The following is a 23,974-nucleotide window of genomic DNA, read 5'->3' on the forward strand; positions in this document are numbered from 1 at the left end:
CTAGTCTCGAACTCCTGGGCTCAAATGTCCTCTCCCCTCAGCCTTCTAGAGTGGTGCTAGGATTACAGGCCTGAGTCATTACACCCAGCCTGGTTTTACATTTCTAAGAAAATCACTCAAGAGGAGGAACTACCTTAATTCATTTGTTAATGCACTGACTAACTTTGTTGTTGTTGTTGTTGCTGTTGTTGTTTTTATTATTACATCATAGCTATGTACATTAATGCGATCATGGGGCACCATACACTGGTTTTATGAACAGTTTGACACATTTTCATCACACTGGTTAACATAGCTTTCCTGGCATTTTCTTAGTTATTGTGTTAAGACAATTATATTCTACATTTACTAAGTTTCACATGTACCAACTTTGAAAAGATGTTTTTTCCATCTACCAACTGCTGGCCACATGTAATTCTCTAGACCTAATATCCCTAGATAAAAGAGGGAGTTCTTCAGTTCTTTCCTCCTTCCAGAAGCTCTGGTGCTTTTTACTTCTTGCAAGCTGGTCTACTACAGTGACAAATTTCCTCAGTGTTTCCTTGTCAGGAAAATATTTGATTTCTCCATTGAATTTAAAACTAGTTTAGTAGAATACAAACTTCTTGGCTGAAAGTTGTTTTGTTTGAGAATATTGAAGGTAGGAGCCCATTCTCTTCTGGCTTGTAAAGTTTCTGCTAGAAAGTCTTCTGCCTCCCTAATGGATTTGCCCTTATCAGTCAACTGCTGCTTATGCCTGGCTGCTGCTCCCAGAATGTTCTCTTTCCTTTTGACTTTGGTCAGATTAATTAAGGGCCATAAAGTGAGACTCTGTCTCTACAAAAAAAAAAAAAAAGTTTCTAAGAGATAAAAAAAAAAAAAGAAAGAAAGAAAAGAAAATCACTCAAGTTAGTATCTTCAGGTCTTTACTTTTGGGGCTAGTTAGGTTTTCCAGAGAAAACTTCAATCTCTTACACGAAGGATAAACACTGAGCCTCCATGTTTTGTTTTGTTTTTTTGGTTTTTTTTTTGTTTGTTTGTTTGTTTGTTTTTGTGGGTTTTGGCCGGGGCTGGGTTTGAACCCACCACCTCCGGCCTATGGGACCGGCGCCCTACTCCTTGAGCCACAGGCGCCACCCCTGCCTCCATATTTTTTGAAGGAAAGTGTGGAAAGCTGGGAAAGGTCTCTGCATTCAGAGACCTTTGCATATATTATATATCCATTTAGTGCATATATTATATATTCACCTATTACATATATTATATATTCATTTAGTGTCCCTGTTCTAGTACCTTTGCCTCCAAGCTATGCCTGGTATCCTAGTCCAGAGACCCTCAGTTCTATCTCTTCACAATGTTAACCTGTAGTCTGTAGGGTTGGGGAGGAAGACATGGGAGTCTGAAAGGTCCTTAAACAGCTTTCAAGCCATCCTGTTTATTTTAACTTACACCCTTTCACTCTCACTTCAGAGAAACCTAGTACTGCCACTTGTAGAACTTACTGAAGTTGTTTTTTTGTTTTGTTTTGTTTTTTTGAGACAGTCTCACTATGTCGCCCTTGGTAGAGTGCCGTAGCATCACAGCTCACAGCAACCTCCAACTCTTGTCTTGAGCTATTCTCTTGCCTCAGCCTCCTGAGTAGCTGGGACTACAGGCGCCCGCTGCAACGCCTGGCTATTTTTTGTTGCAGTTGCCATTGCTGTTTTAGCTGACTGGGTCCGGGTTTGAACCCACCACCCTTGTATATGGGGCCGGCACCCTACCCACTGAGCCACAGGCACCGCTCTGAAGATTTTATTTTTTTTAAGTAAATATGATTACTCGTTGCTGCTGTTGGCTTAGGATTTAGCTTCCTCAATTCTGCTAAGTCAATTAAAATTTTTCCCTTTACCAAAGTCATAAATTTGGATTAAACATTCTTATAACATGTTTGCTTTATTTGCTTGATTACCTAGTTACCTTTAATTTTGTGATCAGCATCTCTTAACCTACCCCCAAATCAAAGAGTAAGACCTTGATAATTACCTACTTCTAACCACACACCATCTCCCATCTTTGCCCCTCTCTGTATCCAAGATAGTCTCCATCCCACATGTTCATCATTGCATTTCTTTCCTTCCTTTTTCTTCTATCTTCTTTTTTTCTTAAAAATGCTTTTAAAATATTTCTTTCTGTGTACTTTTATTATATATGCATGTGTTCCTATAAAGTATGTAGTTTCTTTTAGCTTTATATTAAAAGGCATCATATTGCATATAATCTGTGGAGAACTTTATTTTTCGCTTAATATTTTACAGTATTAAGATTTGTCCATATTGTTACCTATCAGTATATTCATTTTGACTGCTATGTAATATTTCTATTTTATGTTTATACTTCATTCACCTTTCACCTTCTAAGATATCATTACTATTGTCTCTTCCCCTTCTTTGTAGATCTTTCTTAAAAAGTATTTACTATAGTATTATTATTTCAGGTTTTAAAAGGGAACAAAATTAGATGTGTGTATTCAGTCTACCATTTGTACCTGGGTTACATAGGTTATCAAAAGTAATTTTGCCTTTGCATGGAAGAATCACAAGCAGAGGGAAAAAGGAAAAGTAATTTTTCCTTTATGAGATGTTTTTATAATACCTTACCAACTTTTAGAGTCTACGCCCTTTATAAAGTATGACTCCACTGCATACACTTTAAAGTTACTAGGATTAATAGATGACGCCTAATAATAGAGAGCCAGCAAGGACTTCTATGGTCATTCAGTCCAATTTTCCACTGGGTAGGAAACCACAGATAGTGTTCTTTGGCCTTGGAATTACCTTTCAATAATTATAACTAAAATAAAAATTAGTTTTATTTAAAAGATAAATTTAATTATCTTTTTAGCCTTATTGCAATTAAATGTTGGTTTTCATTAGATTTGTATAGCCCCCACTCCCACCCACCCCCACCCTTGTTGTTACCTTTAGGGAAATCTAGGGATCTGGGAGCCCAGATTAAGGCTGTAGTGCAGAACACTATAAATTATTTTTCTGCTCAAGAAAAAAAAGAGTAAATCTTTTCCTTCTTATCTTTTTTTCCATTTCAGGGATGTTATCAAGTGGCTGGTCAAAGCAGTAACTGCAGATGGATTAATTCAGCCCCCAAATGGGAATCAAACCTCTTCAGGAACAGGACTCTTGAAAGCTGGCAGTAGCCATCCTTCTTCCCAGCCTACTCTGACAAAGAACACCAATCAGCTGTAAGGGGGCAGGCAGAATTTGTCTTTCTCAGGGCTATTGGGAATTAGTGTTTTAGAAAGCCAGCCCCACCCCCTAAGAGCAGCTTCCCTTAAATTAACAAGATCTTGTAACAGGCTGGTTCTTATTAAAAAGACTTAGTTTAACTAAATGCTACATTTCTAGAAGTCCAATGTGCTATCCATTGCCTGACAGAGCCACCTAAATGCTACATATCTAATTCCAAAGTATAGCAAAAGCAGGTGTTTTCACCCCTAGATGAATAAGACACCACAAAGTGAGTACAAAGTCACAAAGCAGAAGTGAACAGAAAAGCTAGAGGACATTGCCCTTTCTTCCCAGGATTCCAAAAGACAATAAAGGGTTATAGCTGCTCATCACTTTGTGGTATCCACTGACGTGGAGGAGGGCAGGTAGTGGTGTTCTAGCAACCTCAAGTCCTCAAGGACCTTTGTTTCTCTCCCCAAGTCCTACAAGAAAAATAGCAGTTCAACCTGCAGGTTCCAACAGATCAAGGTAGATCTCATTGCCTCAGACTGCCTAGGAAAGAGATTCATGGCATTTCTTTTATGGAGTTAAGAGTGGTCTTGGCTTTTTTTGAGAAATGGCAGGATTTTAGAGGCTGGGCTACCCTTGCACAAGTGACCTAGTATTCCATGTCAATCATATTATTAAAAGTCAGTCACACTTGACATTTCAAATACAGCATTTGTGCCTAAATTCAGAATGTTATAATCTGGTTGCACCAACTCAATTGTTATATAAAGTCTACCAGTTTCAACTACTTTAGAAGAAAATTTTATATCTAAAAGGGGAATGTTTTGGGACAATGAGGCATTTCCTTGGAGAAAGCCCTAAAGTGAGGTTATCTCAGAGGTGCCATATACATACCCAAGAGGGGGACAGATACTGTTTCTTCAGTGGAAGCTAATCTCTAATATAATAATAATCATAGTAAGTTTTTTATAAGTATTATCAGAAATAACAATAGGCCTCCTAAAAGTCAACTTATTGTGATCTTATCAACTATAGGTATTTACTGTTAAAGAGTACCTACCTGCCAGATATTTTACAGATCACTCACAACTTTGTGAAATAGGAGATATTCTTCCCCTTTTTTATAGATGAAAACTCTTAGACTCAGAGTTTAATAACTTGTGTAAGGTTGAACAGCTTATTATAGAGCCAGAATCTGATACCTAAGCCCTTGGTGTGGTCCACCTATTGTGTCACTGGCTGCAGATTTTCTGAAAACAAAGCCCTTCTTTCCATCATAAATAATACATGTTAGAAAAGGTTGATACCAAGCCAGTCTCACCTTTCTGAGGGGTGAGATTCCTAACCATGATTCCTTCCCAGATTCCTACCTCGTGAATGGCCATCAGTCTGGCTCTCTCCCACAGTAGGTGGAATGGGAGAGGTCAGGTTCTACCAGTGGAAGTTCTGAGGCTGAACTTAGAAACTGTTGCAAAGAAACAGAAACAAGAGAAAACTATATGGCAAATACATTTTTTCTCCCGTGTCAAAGAAATTCAAATTATTTTTAGTCATTCTGAACCCGTTTCATCATCTATAAAATAGGAAAGTTATAGTTCAGATGATCCTTAAAGTTCTCTATATCCTTAAGGTTGTGTGGTTCTAATTTTGAATTTAAAAGCAGCTTGCTTTTGCAGCTCAACCGCAGGTTCTGAGAGGTTCAGATAGTATGATCTGGCAAAAGGGATTCTAAATGAAATTTAGGTAGGTGAATTTGCTAAATGAAAACATGCTGATGGCTTAAATAGTTCTCCCTAACCTTGTGTGTGCTTTACAGGATCCTTTAGTAGTCTCTATCTCAGTGTACACTAGTGGGGACCTCCTCCCCGCCATAGGGGGACTCCTTGCCAGACTCTCTCACTCATCTGTGTCTTATGTTCTGGGCTCAGGATTGTGTGCCAGCTTCAGAGGATGTTATCCATAGCCGTAGAGGTGGACAGGACCCCCACCTGCAGCTCTAATAAAATTGCTGAGATGATGTTTGGATTTGTGCTGGACATTCCTGAAAGAAGGCAGAGGTAAGTCTTTATTTTGTCTTTTTGGGAGGTGGGGGGAGGGGTTCTTCTAGAAAGTTATTTTTCTTAAATTAACTTCTGTATCTTTTGTAACTTTGTATCTTACCCTGCTAAAAACAGAATTTCACAGGAGAAAATTTATAAACTAAAAAAAAAGAGAGAGAGAAAAAAAAATTTTCAAATGAGTTAAAATAGGAATAAAGCAGTAGTGGGAATGCTCCTGTCTCTGATTTTTTTAAAGGAAGAAAGTTCTCAACTAATTATTATTTACAACTAAGGCACAATTTCTTGAGAAGAGGAAGGATACTCTATATAGAGCCTAAATTTCCCTACCTTATTTATTTCACTGAAGACTTACTCATCCTTCAAGATTCAACTGTTAGGGCTTGGCGCACCGTGATTACGGTGCCCGCCACATACACTGAGGCTGGCAGGTTCGAACCTGGCCTGGGCCAGCTAAAACAACAAGGACAGCTGCAACAAAAAATAGCTGGGCATTGTGGCGGGCTCCTGTAGTCCCAGCTACTTGGGAGGCTGAAGCAAGAGAATCACTTAAGCCCAAGAGTTTGAGGTTGCTGTGAGCTGAGACACCATGGCACTCTCCTGAGGATGACATAGTGAGACTCTGTCTCAAAAAAAAAAAGAAAAGATTCAACTGTTAAGCACCACCTTCTTTTCTGATCTTCATCCACAGGGCCTGTCATAAATGTTCACTGAAGGCTTGGTAGATGAATGAAATAGACATGTCCAATATTAGGGGAAGGAGTGATGTCCCAGTAAAGACAATGGGACCTGTAGAATGAGCCCATATAGTAAGAATAGGAATTTAGTTTCTCTAACCATGAATTTGTAAAGTATTTCATTAGGAGGAGACAAATAGAGTTTTTGGCTATTACTAATAATTCCTTCCCTAGTCATTTCAAAATCCAGAGGAAGAGGAGGGTACAGTAGCTCACACCTATAATCCTAACACTCTGGGAGGCCAAGGTGGATGGATTGCCTGAGCTCAGGAGTTCAATCCCAACCTGAGCAAGAATGAGACCCTGTCTCTACTAAAAATAGAAAAACCAGTAGGCATGGTAGTACATACCTGTAGTCCCAGCTACTTAGAAGGCTGAGGCAAGAGGATTGCTTGAACCCAAGAATTTGAGGATGCTGTGAGCAAGCTATGGCTCCACAATACTCTATCCTGGGGCAACAGAGTAAAACTCTGTTCCCTCCACCCCCCACAAAAAAAAAAAAACTAAATGCACCTTGTAATCTGTGATTTTTTCTTTTTTCTCTTTTTTTCTTTTCTTTTTTTTTGAGACAGTCTCACTATGTCGCCCGGGTAAAGTGTTGAGGCATCACAGCTCACAGCAACCTCAGACTCTTGGGCTTAAGCAATTCTCTTGCCTCAGCCTCCCAAGTAGCTGGGACTATAGGTGCCTGCTACAACGCCCAACTATTTTCTTGTTGCAGTTGTCGTTGTTTAGCTAACCTGGGCCAGGCCTGAACCCACCAGCCTTGGTGCATGTGGCTGACGCTGTAACCACTGTGCTATGGACGCCAAGCCTGGGATTTTCTTTTGCTATAAATAACATTATAAGGAAAATAAAAAATCTGATTAAGGCCTGTCAATCATATATTAACATAAATTTCCTGATTTTGATTGTTGTACTTAGTCATCTAAGAGAATGTCGTTGTTTTTAGGAATTATACACTGAGCATTTAGGAATGACTGGGTCATTATGTCTGCAACTTGCTCTTGGTTAAAGACAGAAGAATTAAAAAGATATGCTAACTGTTAACATTTGAGGAATCTGGATGAAAAGGATTAAGGAATAAGGACAATCTTTGTACTATTACAATTTTTCTGGACATCTGAAATTGTCAATCCAAAGAGTTAAAAAGAAAACAAAGTGTTTATTATAAATACTATACAGTTGGATTATTTTTAGCCAACTACCAATCTCTGCCTTTTACTAGGAGTATTTATTTCATTTACATTTAATTTATTATTGGTTTTATACCATCATCTTGTTATTTGTTTCCTGTTTGTTCTGTTTGTTCTTCGTTAATTGTTTTCTTCTTTTTTGGCTCCTTTTGGATTACTTGAGTATTTTCTATTATTTTATCTCTCCTGTTGGCTTTTAGTTCTTTTTTTAAATTAAAATTTTATGTAGACGTAATTATAGATTCACATGCAATTGTAAGGAATAATGCAGAAACATTCCATGTACTCTTTACCTGATTTCCCCCAATGGTAATGTGTAATAGAATATCATAAGCTGGATATTGAGATGGATAGAAGCCAGGATACAGAAGGATTGCTCATGTTCCCCTTTTATACCCATACCCTCCTCCCTCCTACTCTCACCAGTCCCAACCACTAATCCGTTCTGCATTTGTACAACTTTGTCATTTCAAAAATGTTACATGAATGGAATTGTATGAAATCTAACCTTTTTGGATCAGCTTTTCTCTCTCTGTCTGTCTGTCTGTCTGTCTCTCTCTCTCTCTCTTTTTGAGACAAGGTCTCAAACTGTTACCCTGGGTAGAGTGCCATGGCGTCACAGTCCATAGCAACCTCAAACTCTTGAGCTTAAGCGATTCTCTGGCCTCAACCTCCCGAGTAGCTGGGACTACAGGCGCCCACCACAATGCCCTGCTATTTTGTTGTTGTTGTTGCAGTTGTCATTGTTGTTTTAGCTGGCCCAGGCCAGGTTCGAACTCACCAGCCTCGGTGTATGTGCCTGGTGCCCTACCTACCTATGGGTACCACCCTGGATCGGCTTTTTTCACTAAGCATAGTTCTTTCCAGATTCATCCGGGCTGTGTTTATTAATAGTTCATTCCTGGCTCAGCACCCATAACACAGTGGTTACAGTGCCAGCCACATGCACCAAGGTTGGCGGGTTCGAACCTGGCCTGGGCCAGCTAAACAACAAAAACAACTTCAACAAAAAATAGCTGGGATTGGGGCAGGCGCCTATTGTTCCAGCTACTTGGGAGGCTAAGGCAAGAGAATCGCTTAAGCCCAAGAGTTTGAGGTTGCTGTGAGCTGCAACACCATAGCACTCTACTGAGAGTGACATAGTGAGACTCTGTCTCAAAAAAAAAAAAAAAAAATAGTTCGTTCCTTTTTATTGCTCATACTTTTTTATTCTGTGGTGTGAGTGGACCACAGTTTTTTTTTTTGTAATCACTTACCCATTGAACGATATTTGTGCTGGTGATTACAGTTTGGAACTATTATAATAAAACTGATATAAACATTCATGTACGAATTTTTGTGGAACATGAGTCTTCATTTCTCTGGAATAAATGCCCAGAAGTATAGTATCTGTGTCATAATTGTTTCATGTTTAATTTTTTTTTTTTGAGACATAATCTTATTTTTGTCACCCTCAGTAGAGTGCCCTAGTGTCATAGCTCACAGCAACCTCAAACTCTTGGGCTCAAGTAATTCTCTTGTCTCACCCTCCCAAGTAGCTGGGACTACAGGTGTCTGCCACAATGCCCATCTATTTTCTTTAGAGACAGGGTCTTGCTCTTGCTCAGGCTGGTCAAACCTATGAGCTCAGGCAATCTATATACTTCAACTTCCCCAAGTGCCAAGATTACAGCACACCCAGCCTGGAGACAGTCTCATTTTATCGCCCTCAGTAGAGTTCTCTGGTGTCACAGCTCACAGCAACCCCAAATTCTTGGGCTTAAGCGATTCTCTTGCCTTAGACCTCCCAAGTAGCTGGGACTACAGGCATGTGCCACAGTGCCCGGCTATTTTTTAGAGATGGGGTCTTATTCTTGCTCAGGCTGGTCTTGAACTCCTGAGCTCAAGCAATCCATCCACCTCGTCCTCCTAAGGCTATACCATTTTCATTCCCACCAGCAGTGTGTGAGTCATCTAGTTTCTCTGTCACTTGGCTAGCATTTGGTATTGTCGCTTTTTTTATTTTAGCCATTCTGATAGGTGTGTACTGGTGTCTCATTGTGGTTTTCATTTTTATTTCTTTATTGGCTAATGATGTTGAATATTTCTATCTGCTTAATTGCCATCTGTACAACTTCTGTAGTGATAAAACTCTTTTTTCCATGTTCCCAATGAATTGTTTGTTTTTACTGTTGAGTTTTGAGAGTCTTTATATATTCTAGATATTAGCCATCTGTCAGATCCGTGGTTTGGAAATATTTTCTCCCACTGTGTAGTTTGTCTTTTCATGCTCTTAACAAGATTTTTTAAAGAGCAGAAGTTTTGATTAAATCCAACTTGTCAGTTTTTCCTTTTATGGATCACGCTTTTTTGCCACAAAGTCATTAGGGTTTTCTGTGTAGACCATCGTGTCATCTGCAAATAGGGATATTTTATTTCTTCCTTTCCAATCTGTCTTTTTTTTTTTTCTTTCTCTTATCTTACTGCACTGGTTAGAATGTCCAGAACTGTGTTGACCAGCAGTGGTGAAAGCAGAGATAAATGCTTTGTTCATGATCTATAGGAAGAAGGTTCAATCTATTGTTTATTAATTAATATATCAGCTCACCACTAATTATGCTACCTGTAAATTTTTTGAAGATATTTATTAACAAGTTGAAGAAGTTTCCTTCTATTCCTAGTTTTCTGAGAGGTTTTACCATGAGTAGATATTGAATTTTATCAAATGCTTTCCTTGAAAATGTTTTTTTTTAATGGTTGCTCTTGGAATTATAATATATAGATTTAACTTACTACAGTCAGCCTTGAACTAATGCAGGGTGGCCATAAAGTTCGTGTGCAATTTTATAATTTTTTTTTTTTTTTTGTTTTTGGCTGGTGCTGGGTTTGAACCCACCACCTCCGGCATATGGGACCGGCGCCCTACTCCTTGAGCCACAGGCGCCGCCCTCGTGTGCAATTTTAAATTGCACACTATTTTAAATTTCACATGAACTTTATGGCCACCTGCATTGTGTTCTTTAACATATGAGAATTTTATAACTGGGCCAAGCACAGTGGCTCACGCCTGTAATCCCAGCACTTTGGGATATCGAGATAGGATAATTATTTGAGATCAAGTGTTCAAAATTAGCCTGGGCATCTCTACAAAAATCTAAAAAATTAGTTGGATGTGGTAGTATGTACCTGTAGTCCTGACTACTCAAGAGGCTAAGGCAGAGGATTGCTTGAACCTGGGAGTTTTAGGCTGCACTGATTTATGATTCCACCATTCTCCAGCCCAAGCAACTAAGCAAGACCTTGTTTCCATTTTTAGCTTTTTTTGGAGACAAAGTCTCACTGTTGCCCTGGGTAGCTTGGGCTCAGGCATCATAGCCTGGGCTCAGGCAATCCTCTTACTTCAGCCTCCCTGGTATCTGGGACTATACACACCTGCCACGATACCCAGCTAGTTTTTCTATTTTTTCAGTAGAGATGGGGTCTCACTCTGGCTGATCTTGAACCCCTGAGCTCAGGCAATCTACACGCCTCAGCCTCCCAAAGGGCTAGGATTATGGGCATGAGCCACCTCAACTGGCCAAGACCTTGTTTCTAAAAAAAAAAATATTTTTTAATGATTTTAAAAAAGAATTATACAACCCCAAGGCGGCACCTGTGGCTCAAAGGAGTAGGGCGCTGGCCCCATATGCTGGAAGTGGTGGGTCCAAACCCAGCACCAGTCAGAAACTGCAAAAAAAAACAAAAGTAGAATTATACATTCCCAGCTCGGCGCCTATGGCTCAAGCGGCTAAGGCATCAGCCACATACACCTAAGCTGGCAGGTTTGAATATAGCCCCAACCCCATCAAACAACAGCAACAGCTGCAACCAAAAAATAGCCAGGCATTGTGGCAGGTGCCTGTAGTCCCATCAACTTGGGAGGCAGAGGCAGGAGAATCGCTTGAGCCCAAGAGTTGGAGGTTGCTGTGAGCTGTGATGCCACAGCACTCTACCCAGAGCAACAGCTTGAGGCTCTGTCTGAAAAAAAGAAAAAGAATTTTATAACCTCATTTCCATTTTTTATGTTATTATACATTTTACTTCCACATCTGTCATATTTCTCCTGTATGGATCCTATTTTCCTACATTTTCCTTTGATAACTTGGATGTGTGTATGTGTGTTGCCAATACTGTGTTCACGACATTGTTGAGAGTCTGAATTAAACTCCACGATGAAGTGTTACTATTTTTGCTTTTAAGCATGTAGTTGTTTTTTATATAAATTAAAAGACAGGCAGGTTAATATTTACCTGCATATTTACCATTTTCAATGTTTTTCCCTCCTTAGGAGCCAGGTGATATCATTGATACCATTTGGTATCATTTCTCTTTTAATCAAAGAATCTTCTTTTAATGTTTTTTATAGAGTAGGTAATGAATTCTCTCTTTTTGTTTTTCTGGAACTTTTCTTATTTCATCTTTATTTATGAAAGATGTTTTTGCTTGATGTAATTCTAGGTCGATAGGTATATTTTCTTTATTTATTTTCAAGGTGTTCTATTATCTTTGTGGGGTTTTTTGTTTTCTTTTGTTTTGTTTTTTGAGACAGTCTCACTATGTCACCCTTGGTAGAGTGCCGTGGTGTCACAGCTCACAACAACCTCAAACTCTTGGGCTTAAACGATTCTTTTACCTCAGCCTCCCAAGTAGCTGGGACTACAGACGCCCACCGCAACACCTGGCTATTTTTGGTTGCAGTTGTCATTGTTGTTTAGCTGGCCCAGGCTGGGTTCTAACCCGCCAGCCTTGGCGTATGTGAATCTGGAGGTTGATATTTTCCATTAAATTTTAGAACATTTTAGCCATTACTTTTCATATTTTTTTATTTTATTTTATTTTATTTTATTTTATTTTATTTTATTTTATTTATTGTTAAATCATAGCTGTGTACATTAGTGTGATCAAGGTGTACAATATGCTGGTTTCATATACAATCTGAAATAATTCTCATCAAACTGTTCAACGTAGCCTTCATAGCATTTTCTTAGTTATTGTATGTGGACATTTGTATTCTGCATTTAGTACATTTGGCCTGTACCCATTACTTTTTATATTTTTGTGTTGCAACCTCTCTCATCTTCTGGGAACCCAAATATAAATAAATGTTAGACTATTTGACACTGTTCCACATATCACTGAGGCTCTGGTTTTCTGTTGTTATTGTTTTCTTTATTTTATTTTTTTATTTTGTCTTGCCTTGCTTCCCCTCTCCCACCCCCCAAAGTGCCTGGATCACCAGCATGAGCCACCATGCACAGCCCATTTGGTTCATTTTTATAGATTCCATGTCTCTTGGCTGAGTATTCATCCACTTACTCATTATATACATATTAGTTTGCTTACTTTAGAAAATCTTAAACAGTATGCCATGGAATACTAGTCAGCCATAAAAATAATGGAAATTTTACATCTTGTATTAGCCTAGATAGAGTTGGAGAACATTCTGTTTAGTAAAGTATCACAAGAATGGAAAAGCAAGTATTCAATGTACTCAATGCTAATATGAAGCCAGTAGACAAACTAATACATGCCCACACAAGAGAAAAACTCAATTTAATTCAAGTTGTGGGGGAGGAGGGAGGGAGATTGGTGTGCTCCTACCTAATGGACACAATGTAAGGGTATATGACACATGTTCTGGGTGCAAGACACAACTACAACAGGGTCCTTACCCAGCAAACACAAACATTGTAACCTAATCATTTATGCCCTCGTATTAATCTGAAATTTTAAAGAAAATCTTGAGCATATTCATAATAGGTGGTTTAAGTCTATTTCAACTAATTCCAATATATGTGTAACCTCTTGGTCTGTTTCTGTAAACATATTTCTCCTGTATGGATCATATTTTTCTACATTTTCCTTTGATAACTTGGATGTGTGTGTATTCTGGATAATGTGTTTACGACATTGTTGGGAGTCTGAATTATGTGATCTTTCTTTAAAGAGTATTGGCTTTTATCTTGGAAAGCAGCTAATTTACTGGCAGATTAGCTTTTTCCTTTTGAGGCTTGTTTCTAGGATTTGTAAGGGTGGTTCTAAAGCAGCTCTTATTAAAGAGGCAGAATCTCAGTCTTTCTAGAATTTCTAGAATTTCTTAGTCTTTCTAGAATTTCAACTGAATGCCTAAGATATTCAGTGAGATCTTTCTACTCTATCTCATTGAAACGCCAGTGTCTCCCAGCACTTTGGGATCTTCAGAATTCCCACTCAGCTCACACACCCCAGCAACTATTCTCTACCAGGCTTTTGGAGCTTCTCCCTGCACATGTGCCAGTGGGTATACATTTCTTGAGCTCCCTTTTCTCTGATACAAATTCCAGCTACCTTAACTGTCCTGAACTCCAGTCTGTTTTCTCTGCCCAGCAAACCCATTGTCTTCTGTTTTGATCCACACTTACCTCTGCCTTAGTTAGAAAGTGACCCCAGCAAGACATCTTGTGTAAGTGAAGTTCACCACCTCTGTTTCCCTTCTTTCAAGAATCAAGTTCCGTTGTAGTAAATTGTCCAGTGCCTGAAGAGGGTTGTTTCATGTATTTTCTCTGGTTTTATCATTCATTATGATGGTAGGGGAAAGTCCAATACTAACAATACTTTTGGAAGCTAACACTGCTTTTAGAACAAGGAGTTTGATTCACCTTCCTGAAGTACAGCTCCACTTTTGTCACTCCCCTGTTCAGAAGCTTTTGAAGGTGCTTCCGCCTACCTTTGCTGATGAAACTGGGTAGAATGGCAAAGTCAAGGGCATGAGTCCTTCTGAGACTCAGAAAGCCCAGACACTGAAATTGAAGAAGCCATAATGCCACAGATGTATATTTTTTTAATATCTTTCTGTCTATCCATGTTTTTCCCTGTTCCTTTTGCCTCTTGCCTTGAGCCTTCTTTGCTCCTCCTAGATCACGGTCACCAGTACAGCCACCTCCCCAGGAAGCCCCCTTCTGACCCCCTAACCAAATGTGCTGCTAGCACCTCACAGACATTTGTATTTGCCCTGCACTTGGTTTAGTTCCCAATGCATGCCTCTTGCCCCTGTTCACCTCTCAGCTTTTTGGATGCGATACCTTCTTTAACTTACCTTAATATTCTTTGTTGTGTCAAACAGTATCTGGTACATTGTAGGCATTCAGAAACATTTGTTCTCATGATCAATTCTCATAGTGTAAAGTAACATATCCTTAAAGTGTTCTTTTCAAATGCCAAACACTTTTTCCTCATTCTGGCAGCTCATGAACAAATCCATTTCTGCCCTGTCCGCAAGCTTTGTTATTCTGTTTTGTTATTCTTTGATAAGAGTCAAGAATTTTGACTCTTATCAAATTCCTTTTCAGTTGTCTTTTTTTAGGGCAAATATTAGAACATTCAGAGTGAATTGTGGTGTATATTTAAAATATAGTTGTGATGGTTAATACCCTCTTCCTCTTCTTACAGAGAGATGTTCTTTACTACCATGGAAAGCCACCTTTTACGCTGCAAAGTGTTAGAAATCATATTCCTCCACAGCTGTGAGACACCCACTCGCCTGCCCTTGTCTCTGGCCCAGGCCCTCTACTTTCTGAACAATTCCACATCACTGCTCAAGTGTCAGGTACATTTTTTTCCTGCTTCAATTCCAGACCTAGAAATTTTTTCCCCTAATTCTGCCCGTGAAATTTTAGTTTGAAGCACAACTGTTTAAGCATTATATAAAAGTAAATTGAAAACTATACAAAAATTTTAACTGTGGAAGGCATTTTTTATCAATGCTTTTTACTATCTCTGCAGTCAGATAAAACCCAGTGGCAGACCTGGGATGAACTGGTTGAACATCTGCAGTTTCTGTTGTCCAGTTATCAACATGTTTTAAGAGGTAAGGAGCATTCATTCACAAATAGGTATTGTAGGAGGTCTCACAAGGACATTTTTACAAATAATTGTTATGCAGGAGAATTCTAATTTGTTCACCTAAGCAAAGCAAAATGTATAACCTATTGTTTCTTACTATTCAAAAGTTCTGGAATATCAGTAATCTTTTTCCTTTTTTTTTTTAATTGAGACAGAGTCTTACTTTGTGAACCTCAACTTTGTCGTGGCGTCATAGCTCACAGCAACTTTAAACTCTTGGGCTCAAGCAATTCTCTTGCGTCAGCCTCCCTAGAAGCTGGGACTACAGGTGCCCGCCACAATGCCTGGCTTTGCTTCTTTGTTTGTTTGTTTGTTTTTTTAGCAGGCCTGGACTGGATTTAAACCAACCAGCCCCAGAGCATGTGGCTGGCACCCTAACCACTGAGCTATGGGCGCCCAGCCAGAAATGTCCATAATCTTAAAAATTCACTTCATCTTCTTTGGTTGTAACTATAAGAGACAAGAACTGACATAACTGGAATCACTACTATGAAAAAGAAGAATTCACATAATAAAAAAAAAAAGAATTCAGAGATTTATAGCTGATAATTTGGTGTTCTTCACAGTTATAAGGTTGTGTAAGTAAGCAAAAGTCATCATCACAACATGAGAAGTATTCAGTAATGACCTGATTGGCCCTGACCTGTCACTGCAGCATCTTTGTTGGATTGATTGCTCACTGACTGTAGACATTGTAAACATGTGTCAATACGATACACATACAGGGCAAATCAATGGCAAGGGGGACATGTGCATCTTGCAAAAGATGTTAGGTACCCTAAAGTCTATGAAAGTAGCTTTTCAGAGCTGCTCAAATCACAGGCAAAGCCAGTGATCAACGAGGATCTGGGAGAGTTAGACCAGATAACTCAGGAGGTAAATGTCAGCAAGAATGATGTCATAAAATCATTCTCAACTCAAATGAGAATGATTTTATGAGTGGGCACAGTGGCTTGTGCCTGTAATTTCAGCACTCTAGGACCCCAAGGTGAGTGGATTGCCTGAGCTCAGGAGTTCAAGACCAGCTTGAGGAAGAGTGAGACCCCATCTCTAAAAAATAGCCAGGCATTGTAACAGGTGTCAGAGCCGGGACACTAGATTGCCAGCCCTGGCCCATGGAACTGCCAGCACGTGGACTGCTGTATAATCTCGCTCATGGTATGGCTCCCCACAGGTGCCGAGGAGCCCATTGTCTCAGTCAGGTAAGGTTCCCCATCAGGAGGAGCCAGTTGTCTCAGTCAGGTCAGAGGTGCCGGAGTGCCTCAAAGTTGCAGCAGTCAATCTTAGTAGGAACCTCCACTAAGTTCTCCCGTGGCTATTTATAGAAGTGATCCTGTGGCTATTTACACGATAGGTATGGAGACTGCCAAACAATGATGTATGTGCTCATATGCTCTCGTGTTTTTTAACAAGAGACCAATCCCTTCCCCATTCCCTTACTACCAAGGTGTTTCTTTTCAGGTGTCTCCTATAAGGTGCCTGTAGTCGCAGCTACTCAGAAGGCTGAGGCAAGAGGATCACTTGAGCCCAAGAGGGTGAGGTTGCTGTGAGACTTTGTCTCAAAAAAAAAGAGAGAGAGAATGATTTTATTAATCAAGGATTAAGGAAGCCCTTGGGAAAACTGAATAAATGATCAATTATTAATTACAAAAGGAAAAATAATAAATTGATAGGGGAGAAACTTGGTATTCCAACTGGATGTGATGGGCTAAGAAGAACGCGTCAGCAAGTATGAGGTGTTCTTACCAAAAAGTCACAGCCTGAATCTAATCATAAAGAAGCATCAGAGAAACTCAGATTGAGAGAACTTTTTAGCAAATAACTGACCTGTACTTTTTTTTTCTTCGTGACCTATACTTTTTTAAAGCACCAATGTCTTAACAACAAAGAAAGATACTGTTACTGTTGCAGATTAAAAAGAAATGAAAAGCCATTGCTGGAATCCCATGATAGGCAATGGACTCCTGAGCTACCACTTTTAATTCTACTCTGTCTCTAGTCTTTCTTTACCATCACTTCTAACTCTGTATTTCTTCAGTCGATCATCGCCAGTTTCCACAGGTCTCAGGGGACACTGCTCTCAGGGCAGAACCCTGACACAACAATTCCAACAAGTGGTAACTCCAAATGGATTCTTCCAAGAGAAGAATCAGATGACACTAGTTCAGCTTATGTTGTAGAACATGCGGGAAACTGAACTCTATAGAAGGGAGATGCAGAATTAGACTCTGGTGCAGATAGGCAAAGAAATACAGCTTACTCATGACCCGCAATTGGCACCCACCGGACCTCCAGAAGAGCTGACCGTGACCCACGACCCACGATTGGTGCCCGCCTGGACCTCCGGAACAGCTGCGCAGTGACCCGGGAGCCGCAATTGGCGCCCGCACGGACCTCCGGAACAGCTGCACCACGACCCACGACCTGCAACCCGTGCCCACGGGCCTCCACATGCCCTGACCAGGAACTCCAGGAGACGTGCAACCCACGTCCTCCCTCCAGTACCCTCCCTGCCTCCACACCAGCCCACTCATCTGGCCAGGGACTCTGATAGCCGCATGCCCTCCCGAGCCCTCCCTGCCTCTGCGTGGAGCGCTTCTCCTGGCCAGAGACTGCTGGAGCCTTGGGCCCTCTGTGCCAAAGTCACTGGGCACCAGGCACTCCCAGAACCGTGTACACCACCACCCCCACCACACCCCCCGTCCTGTTGCTGGATCCGGTGTGTCACACTCCAGAGCTGCTCCCACAACCAGAACTCCCTGGCTGGGGCAGCCCCAGAGGAGCTATACAGGGTCACTCCCTACAAAGATCCAGCAACAATAGAGTGATCCCGCTGGAGTCTAATCTTGGAGAGACATCTCCCCAACTCTGAGGACAGCCAGAGGCAACCATGAAAAACAATCATGAGGCGAAATCAACGGAAATACTCTGGCAATATGAATAATCAGAGTAGATCAACTCCCCCAAGGAACAATGAGGCAGACACAGCACAAGATCCCATGCACAAACAAATAGCTGAGATGTCAGAAAGCGAATTCAGAATCTGGATAGCAAATAAGATCAAATTAGAATTCCAAGCAGTAACCCAAAAGATGTCTCAAGAATTCAATGAATTCAAAGACCAAATGACCAAAGATCATGACACATTGAGACAAGAAGTTGCAGCCCTCAAAGATCTGAGAAACAACAGTAGAATCCCTCAGTAACAGAATGGAGCAAGCAGAAGAAAGGATTTCTGACATTGAAGACAAAGCTTTCCAATACTCCCCAACTCTCAAAAAGGAAGAGAAATGGAGGGCAAAAACAGATCACTCTCTCAGAGAGCTCTGGGATAATTCGAAGAAAACCAATATTCGTCTTATGGGGATCCCCAAAAGCGATGAAGTGGCTTAACAAGGCACAGAGTCTCTTCTCCTTGAGATTATGAAAGAGAACTTTCCAGACATGCCAAGAGTTTCGGAAATTCAGATAGCTGTTTCAGAACTCCAGCACAACTCAACCTGAATAAGACATCCCCCAGACACATCATAATCAATTTCACTAAAGTTAATATGAAGGAGAAAATTCTGAAAGCAGCCAGACGAAAGACAACCATTACCTACCAGGGGAAGAAAATTAGAATAACTGCAGATCTCTCCGTTGAAACCTTTCAAGCTGGAAGAGGATGGTTATCGACTTTTAATCTCCTAAAACAAAATAACTTTCAACCAAGGATCCTGTACCCAGCTAAACTGACATTCATTTATGATGGAGAAATTAAATACCTTAATGACATTCACATGTTGAAGAAATTTGCCATAACTAAACCATCTATCCAGGATATTCTCAGACCTATCCTCCATAAAGACCAGTGTAATCCTCCACCACAAAAGTAAACCCACCCAGAAAATTTTGATCAAATTCCAACTTCCACAGTCGCAAAAGGATTAAAAATGTCCACCAAACTCTCAAAAGACTTATCAATATTCTCAACTAATGTGAATGGTTTAAATCATCCTCTAAAAATGCACAGGTTGGCTAACTGGATACAAAAACTCAAGCCAGATATCTGCTGCATATAAGAATCTCACCTTACATTAAAAGACAAATAAAGGGGCGGTGCCTGTGGCTCAAGGAGTAGGGTGCCAGTCCCATATGCCAGAGGTGGCGGGTTCAAACCCAGCCCTGGCCAAAAAAAAAAAAAAAAGACAAAGACTCAAGGTGAAGGGATGGTCATCTATACTCCAGGCAAATGGAAATCAGAAAAAAGCAGGCATTGCAATCCTATTTGCAGACACGATAGGCTTTAAACCAACAAAAGTAAGGAAGGATAAGAATGGTCACTTCATATTTGTTAAAGGTACTACTCAATATGATGAGATTTCAATTATTAATATTTATGCACCCAACCACAGTGCACCTCAATTTATAAGAGAAACTCTAACAGACATGAGCAACTCGATTTCCTCCTGTTCCATAGTTGTTGGAGATTTTAATACCCCTTTACAAGTGCTGGATAGATCCTCCAAAAAGAAGCTAAGCAAAGAAATTTTAGATTTAAACTTAACCATTCAACATCTGGACTTAACAGACATGTACAGAACATTTCATCCCAACAAAACTGAATACACATTCTTCTCATCACCCCCATGGAACATACTACAAAATCGACCACATCCTGGGCCACAAATCTAACCTCAGCAAATTTTAAAGAATAGAAATCATTCCTTGTATCTACTCAGACCATCATGTATAAAAGTTGAACTCAATAACAACAGGAATCTGCAAACCCACAAAAACATGGAAGCTAAACAACCTTATGCTGAAGGGTAGATGGGTTATAGATGAGATTAAGAAGGAAATCACCAAATTTTTGAAAAAATACAACAATGAAGACACGAATTACCAGAACCTCTGGAATACTGCAAAGGGAGTCCTAACAGGGAAATTTATAGCACTACAAGCCTTCCTCAATAAAATGGAAAGAGAGGAAGTTAATAACTTAATGGGACATCTCAAGCAACTGGAGAAGGAAGAACATTCCAACCCCAAACCCAGCAGAAGAAAAGAAATAACAAAAATCAGAACAGAATTAAATGAAATTGAAAACAAAAGAATTATACAACAGATCAATAAATCCAAAAGTTGGTTTTTTGAAAAGATCAATAAAATAGATAAACCTTTGGCCAACCTAACCAGGAAAAAAAGAGTAAAATCTCTAATTTCATCAATCAGAAATGGTAAAGATGAATAACAACAGACCCCTCAGAAATGCAAAAAATCCTTAACGAATATTACAATAAACTTTACTCTCAGAAATATGAAAATCTGGGCAGTGCCTGTGGCTCAGCGAGCAGGGCGCCAGCCCCATATACCGAGGGTGGCGGGTTCAAACCCAGCCCCAGCCAAACTGCAACAAAAATATAGCCGGGCGTTGTGGCAGGCGCCTGTAGTCCCAGCTACTCGGAAGGCTGAGGCAGGAGAATTGCCTAAGCCCAGGAGTTGGAGGTTGCTGTGAGCTGTGTGATGCCTCGGCACTCTACCAAGGGCAATAAAGTGAAACTCTGTCTCTACAAAAAAAAAAAAAAAAAGAAATATGAAAATCTGAAAGAAATCGACTAATACTTGGAAGTATGCCACCTACCAAGACTTAGCCAGAACGAAGTGGAAATGTTGAACAGGCCTATATCAAGTTCTAAAATAGTGTGAACTATACAAAATCTCCCTAAAAAGAAAAGCCCAGGACCAGATGGCTTTACATCAGAATTCTACCAAACCTTTAAAGAAGAACTAGTACCTATATTACTAAACCTATTCAAAAATATAGAAGAAGAAAGAATACTACCCAACACATTGTATGAAGCAAACATCACCTTGATCCCTAAACCAGGGAAAGACCCAACAAGAAAAGAAAATTATAGACCAATATCACTAATGCATACTGATGCAAAAATACTCAATAAGATCCTAACAAACAGAATCCAACAACACATCAAAAAAATTATACACCATGACCAAGTGAGATTTATCCCAGGGTCTCAAGGCTGCTTCAATATACATAAATCTATAAATGTAATTCAACACATACACAAACTAAAAAATAAAGACCATATGATTCTCTCAATTGATGTAGAAAAAGCTTTTGATAATATCCAGCATCCCTTCATGATCAGAACACTTAAGAAAATTGTAATAGAAGGGACATTTTTTTAACTAATACAGGCCATCTACAGCAAACCCACAGCCAGTATCATATTGAATGGAGTTAAATTGGAATCATTTCCACTTAGATCAGGAACCAGGCAAGGTTGCCCATTGTCTCCATTGCTCTTTAACGTTGTAATGGAAGTTTTAGCCATTGCAATTAGGGAAGAAAAGGCAATCAAAGGTATCCACATAGGGTCAGAAGAGATCAAACTTTCACTCTTCGTAGATGATACGATCGTATATCTGGAAAACACTAGGGATTCTACTACAAAACTTTTAGAAGTGATCAAGGAATACAGCAATGTCTCAGGCTACAAAATCAACACCCATAAATATGTAGCCTTTGTATATACCAACAATAGCTATGCCGAACAGTCAAGGACTCTATTCCTTTCACAGTAGTGCCAAAGAAGATGAAATATTTGGGAGTATACCTAACAAAGGATGTGAAAGATCTCTACAAAAGAGAACTATGAAACTTTAAGAAAAGAAATAGCTGAAGATGTTAACAGATGGAAAAACATACCATGCTCATGGCTGGGAAGAATCAACATTGTTAAAATGTCCATACTACCCAAAGAAATATATAATTTTAATGCAATTCCTATTAAAGCTCCATTGTCATATTTTAAAGATCTGAAAAAATACTTCGTTTTATATGGAATTAGAAAAAACCTCGAATAGCCAAAACATTACTCAGCCATAAAAACAAAGCAGGAGGAATCACGCTACCAGACCTGAGACTGTACTATAAATCGATAGTGATCAAAACAGCATGGTACTGGCACAAAAACAGAGAAGTAGATGTCTGGAACAGAATAGAGAACAAAGAGATGAATCCAGCTACTTACCGTTATTTGCTCTTTGACAAGCCAATTAAAAACATTCAGTGGGGAAAAGATTCTCTATTTAACAAATGGTGCTGGGTGAACTGGCTGGCGACCTGTAGAAGATTGAAACTGGACCCACACCTTTCACCATTAACTAAGACAGACTCTCACTGGATAATAGATTTAAACTTAAGACATGAAACTATAAAAATACTTGAAGAAAGTGCAGGGAAAACTCTTGAAGGAATCAGCCTGGGTGAATATTTTATGAGGATGAGTCCCCAGGCAATCAAAGCAGTATCAAAAATACATTACTGGGACCTGATCAAACTAAAAAGCTTCTGCACAGCCAAGAACATAGTAAGTAAAGCAAGCAGACAGCCCTCTGAATAGGAGAAAATATTTGCAGGTTATATCTCCGATAAAGGTTTAATAACCAGAATCCACAGAGAACTCAAACTTATTAGCAAGAAAAGAACACATGATCCCATCTCAGGGTGGGCAATGGACTTGAAGAGAAACTTCTCTAAAGAAGACAGACGCACTATCTACAAACACATGAAAAAAAGTTCATCATCCTTATTCATCAAAGAAATGCAAATCAAAACTACATTGAGACATCACCTAACCCCAGTAAGAGTAGCCCACATAACAAAACCCAAGATGTTGGCGTGGATGTGGAGAAAAGGGCACACTTCTACTCTGCTGGTGGGAATGCACACTAATGCATTCCTTCTGGAAGGATGTTTGGAGAATACTTAGGGACCTAAAAATAGACCTGCCATTCGATCCTATAATTCCTTTACTAGGTTTATACTCAGAAGACCAAAAATCACAGTATAACAAGGACATCTGTATCAGAATGTTTATTGCAGCCCAATTCACAATTGCTAAGTCATGGAAGAAGCCCAAGTGCCCATCGACCCACGAATGGACTAGCAAATTGTGGTACATGTATACATGGAATATTATGCAGCCTTAAAGAAAGATGGAGACATTACCTCTTTCATGTTTACATGGATGGAGCTGGAACATATTCTTCTTAGCAAAGTATCTCAGGAATGGAAGAAAAAGTATCCAATGTACTCAGCCCTACTATGAAGCTAATTTTTATAGCTTTCATATGAAGGCTATAACCCAACTATAGCACAAGAATATGGGGAAAGGGCCAAGGGAGGGGGAGGTTAGGGTGGAGAGAGGGCAATGGGTGGGGCCACACCTACGGTGCATCTTAGAGTGGGTACAGGCGAAACCTATTAAATGCAGAATACAAATGTCTACATAGAATAACTAAGAAAATGCTATGAAGGCTACGTTGAACAGTTTGATGAGAATATTTCAGATTGTATATGAAACCAGCATATTGTACCCCTTGATTGCACTAATGCACACAGCTATGATTTAACAATAAAAATAAATGAAAGCACATGAATACTAAATAGTAGACTGGATCCTGAATGAGAAAGAAAGAAGTCATAAATTACATTATTGGGACAGTTGGAGAAATTTTAATAAATGAGATAATTGCATTGTATTAATGTTAAATTCCCTATTTTGATAATTTTACAGGATCATGATAGTAAATACCTTTGGTCTTAGGAAATCTATACTTAAGTGTTGAGGCATAACAGGGCACAGTATCTGCAGCTTACTAATCTCAAATACTAAGAGGAAAAAGTATATATATAAAATTTATCTGCCCATTATCATGTTGATATTGATTTTAACTCATTAATAGAACTTGGAAAGGTAAGATAGTCCTTAGACCTCTCAAGCCTGAGAAAGGCATTATAGGGACATTTAAAGGAATAGCACTAGGGCCAAGCATGGTGGCTGACACCTGTAATACTAACACTC

The 23,974-nt window shown here is 39.5% G+C and overlaps 1 protein-coding gene across 1 annotated transcript in view; it reads left to right on the top strand.

Moving 5' to 3' along the window:
* Positions 1–23,974, top strand: part of SIMC1 (SUMO interacting motifs containing 1) — a 95,317-nt gene that overhangs the window by 62,171 nt on the left and 9,172 nt on the right. Inside the window, exons 6-9 of the mRNA XM_053567256.1 lie at positions 3,065–3,217; positions 5,141–5,269; positions 14,649–14,805; positions 14,982–15,066. Of these exons, the coding sequence (XP_053423231.1) occupies positions 3,065–3,217; positions 5,141–5,269; positions 14,649–14,805; positions 14,982–15,066 (524 nt within the window). The remainder of the gene's footprint in view (positions 1–3,064; positions 3,218–5,140; positions 5,270–14,648; positions 14,806–14,981; positions 15,067–23,974) is intronic.

This window comes from Nycticebus coucang, chromosome 17 (assembly GCF_027406575.1).
Source record: "Nycticebus coucang isolate mNycCou1 chromosome 17, mNycCou1.pri, whole genome shotgun sequence".
NCBI classification, from domain to species: domain Eukaryota; kingdom Metazoa; phylum Chordata; class Mammalia; order Primates; family Lorisidae; genus Nycticebus; species Nycticebus coucang.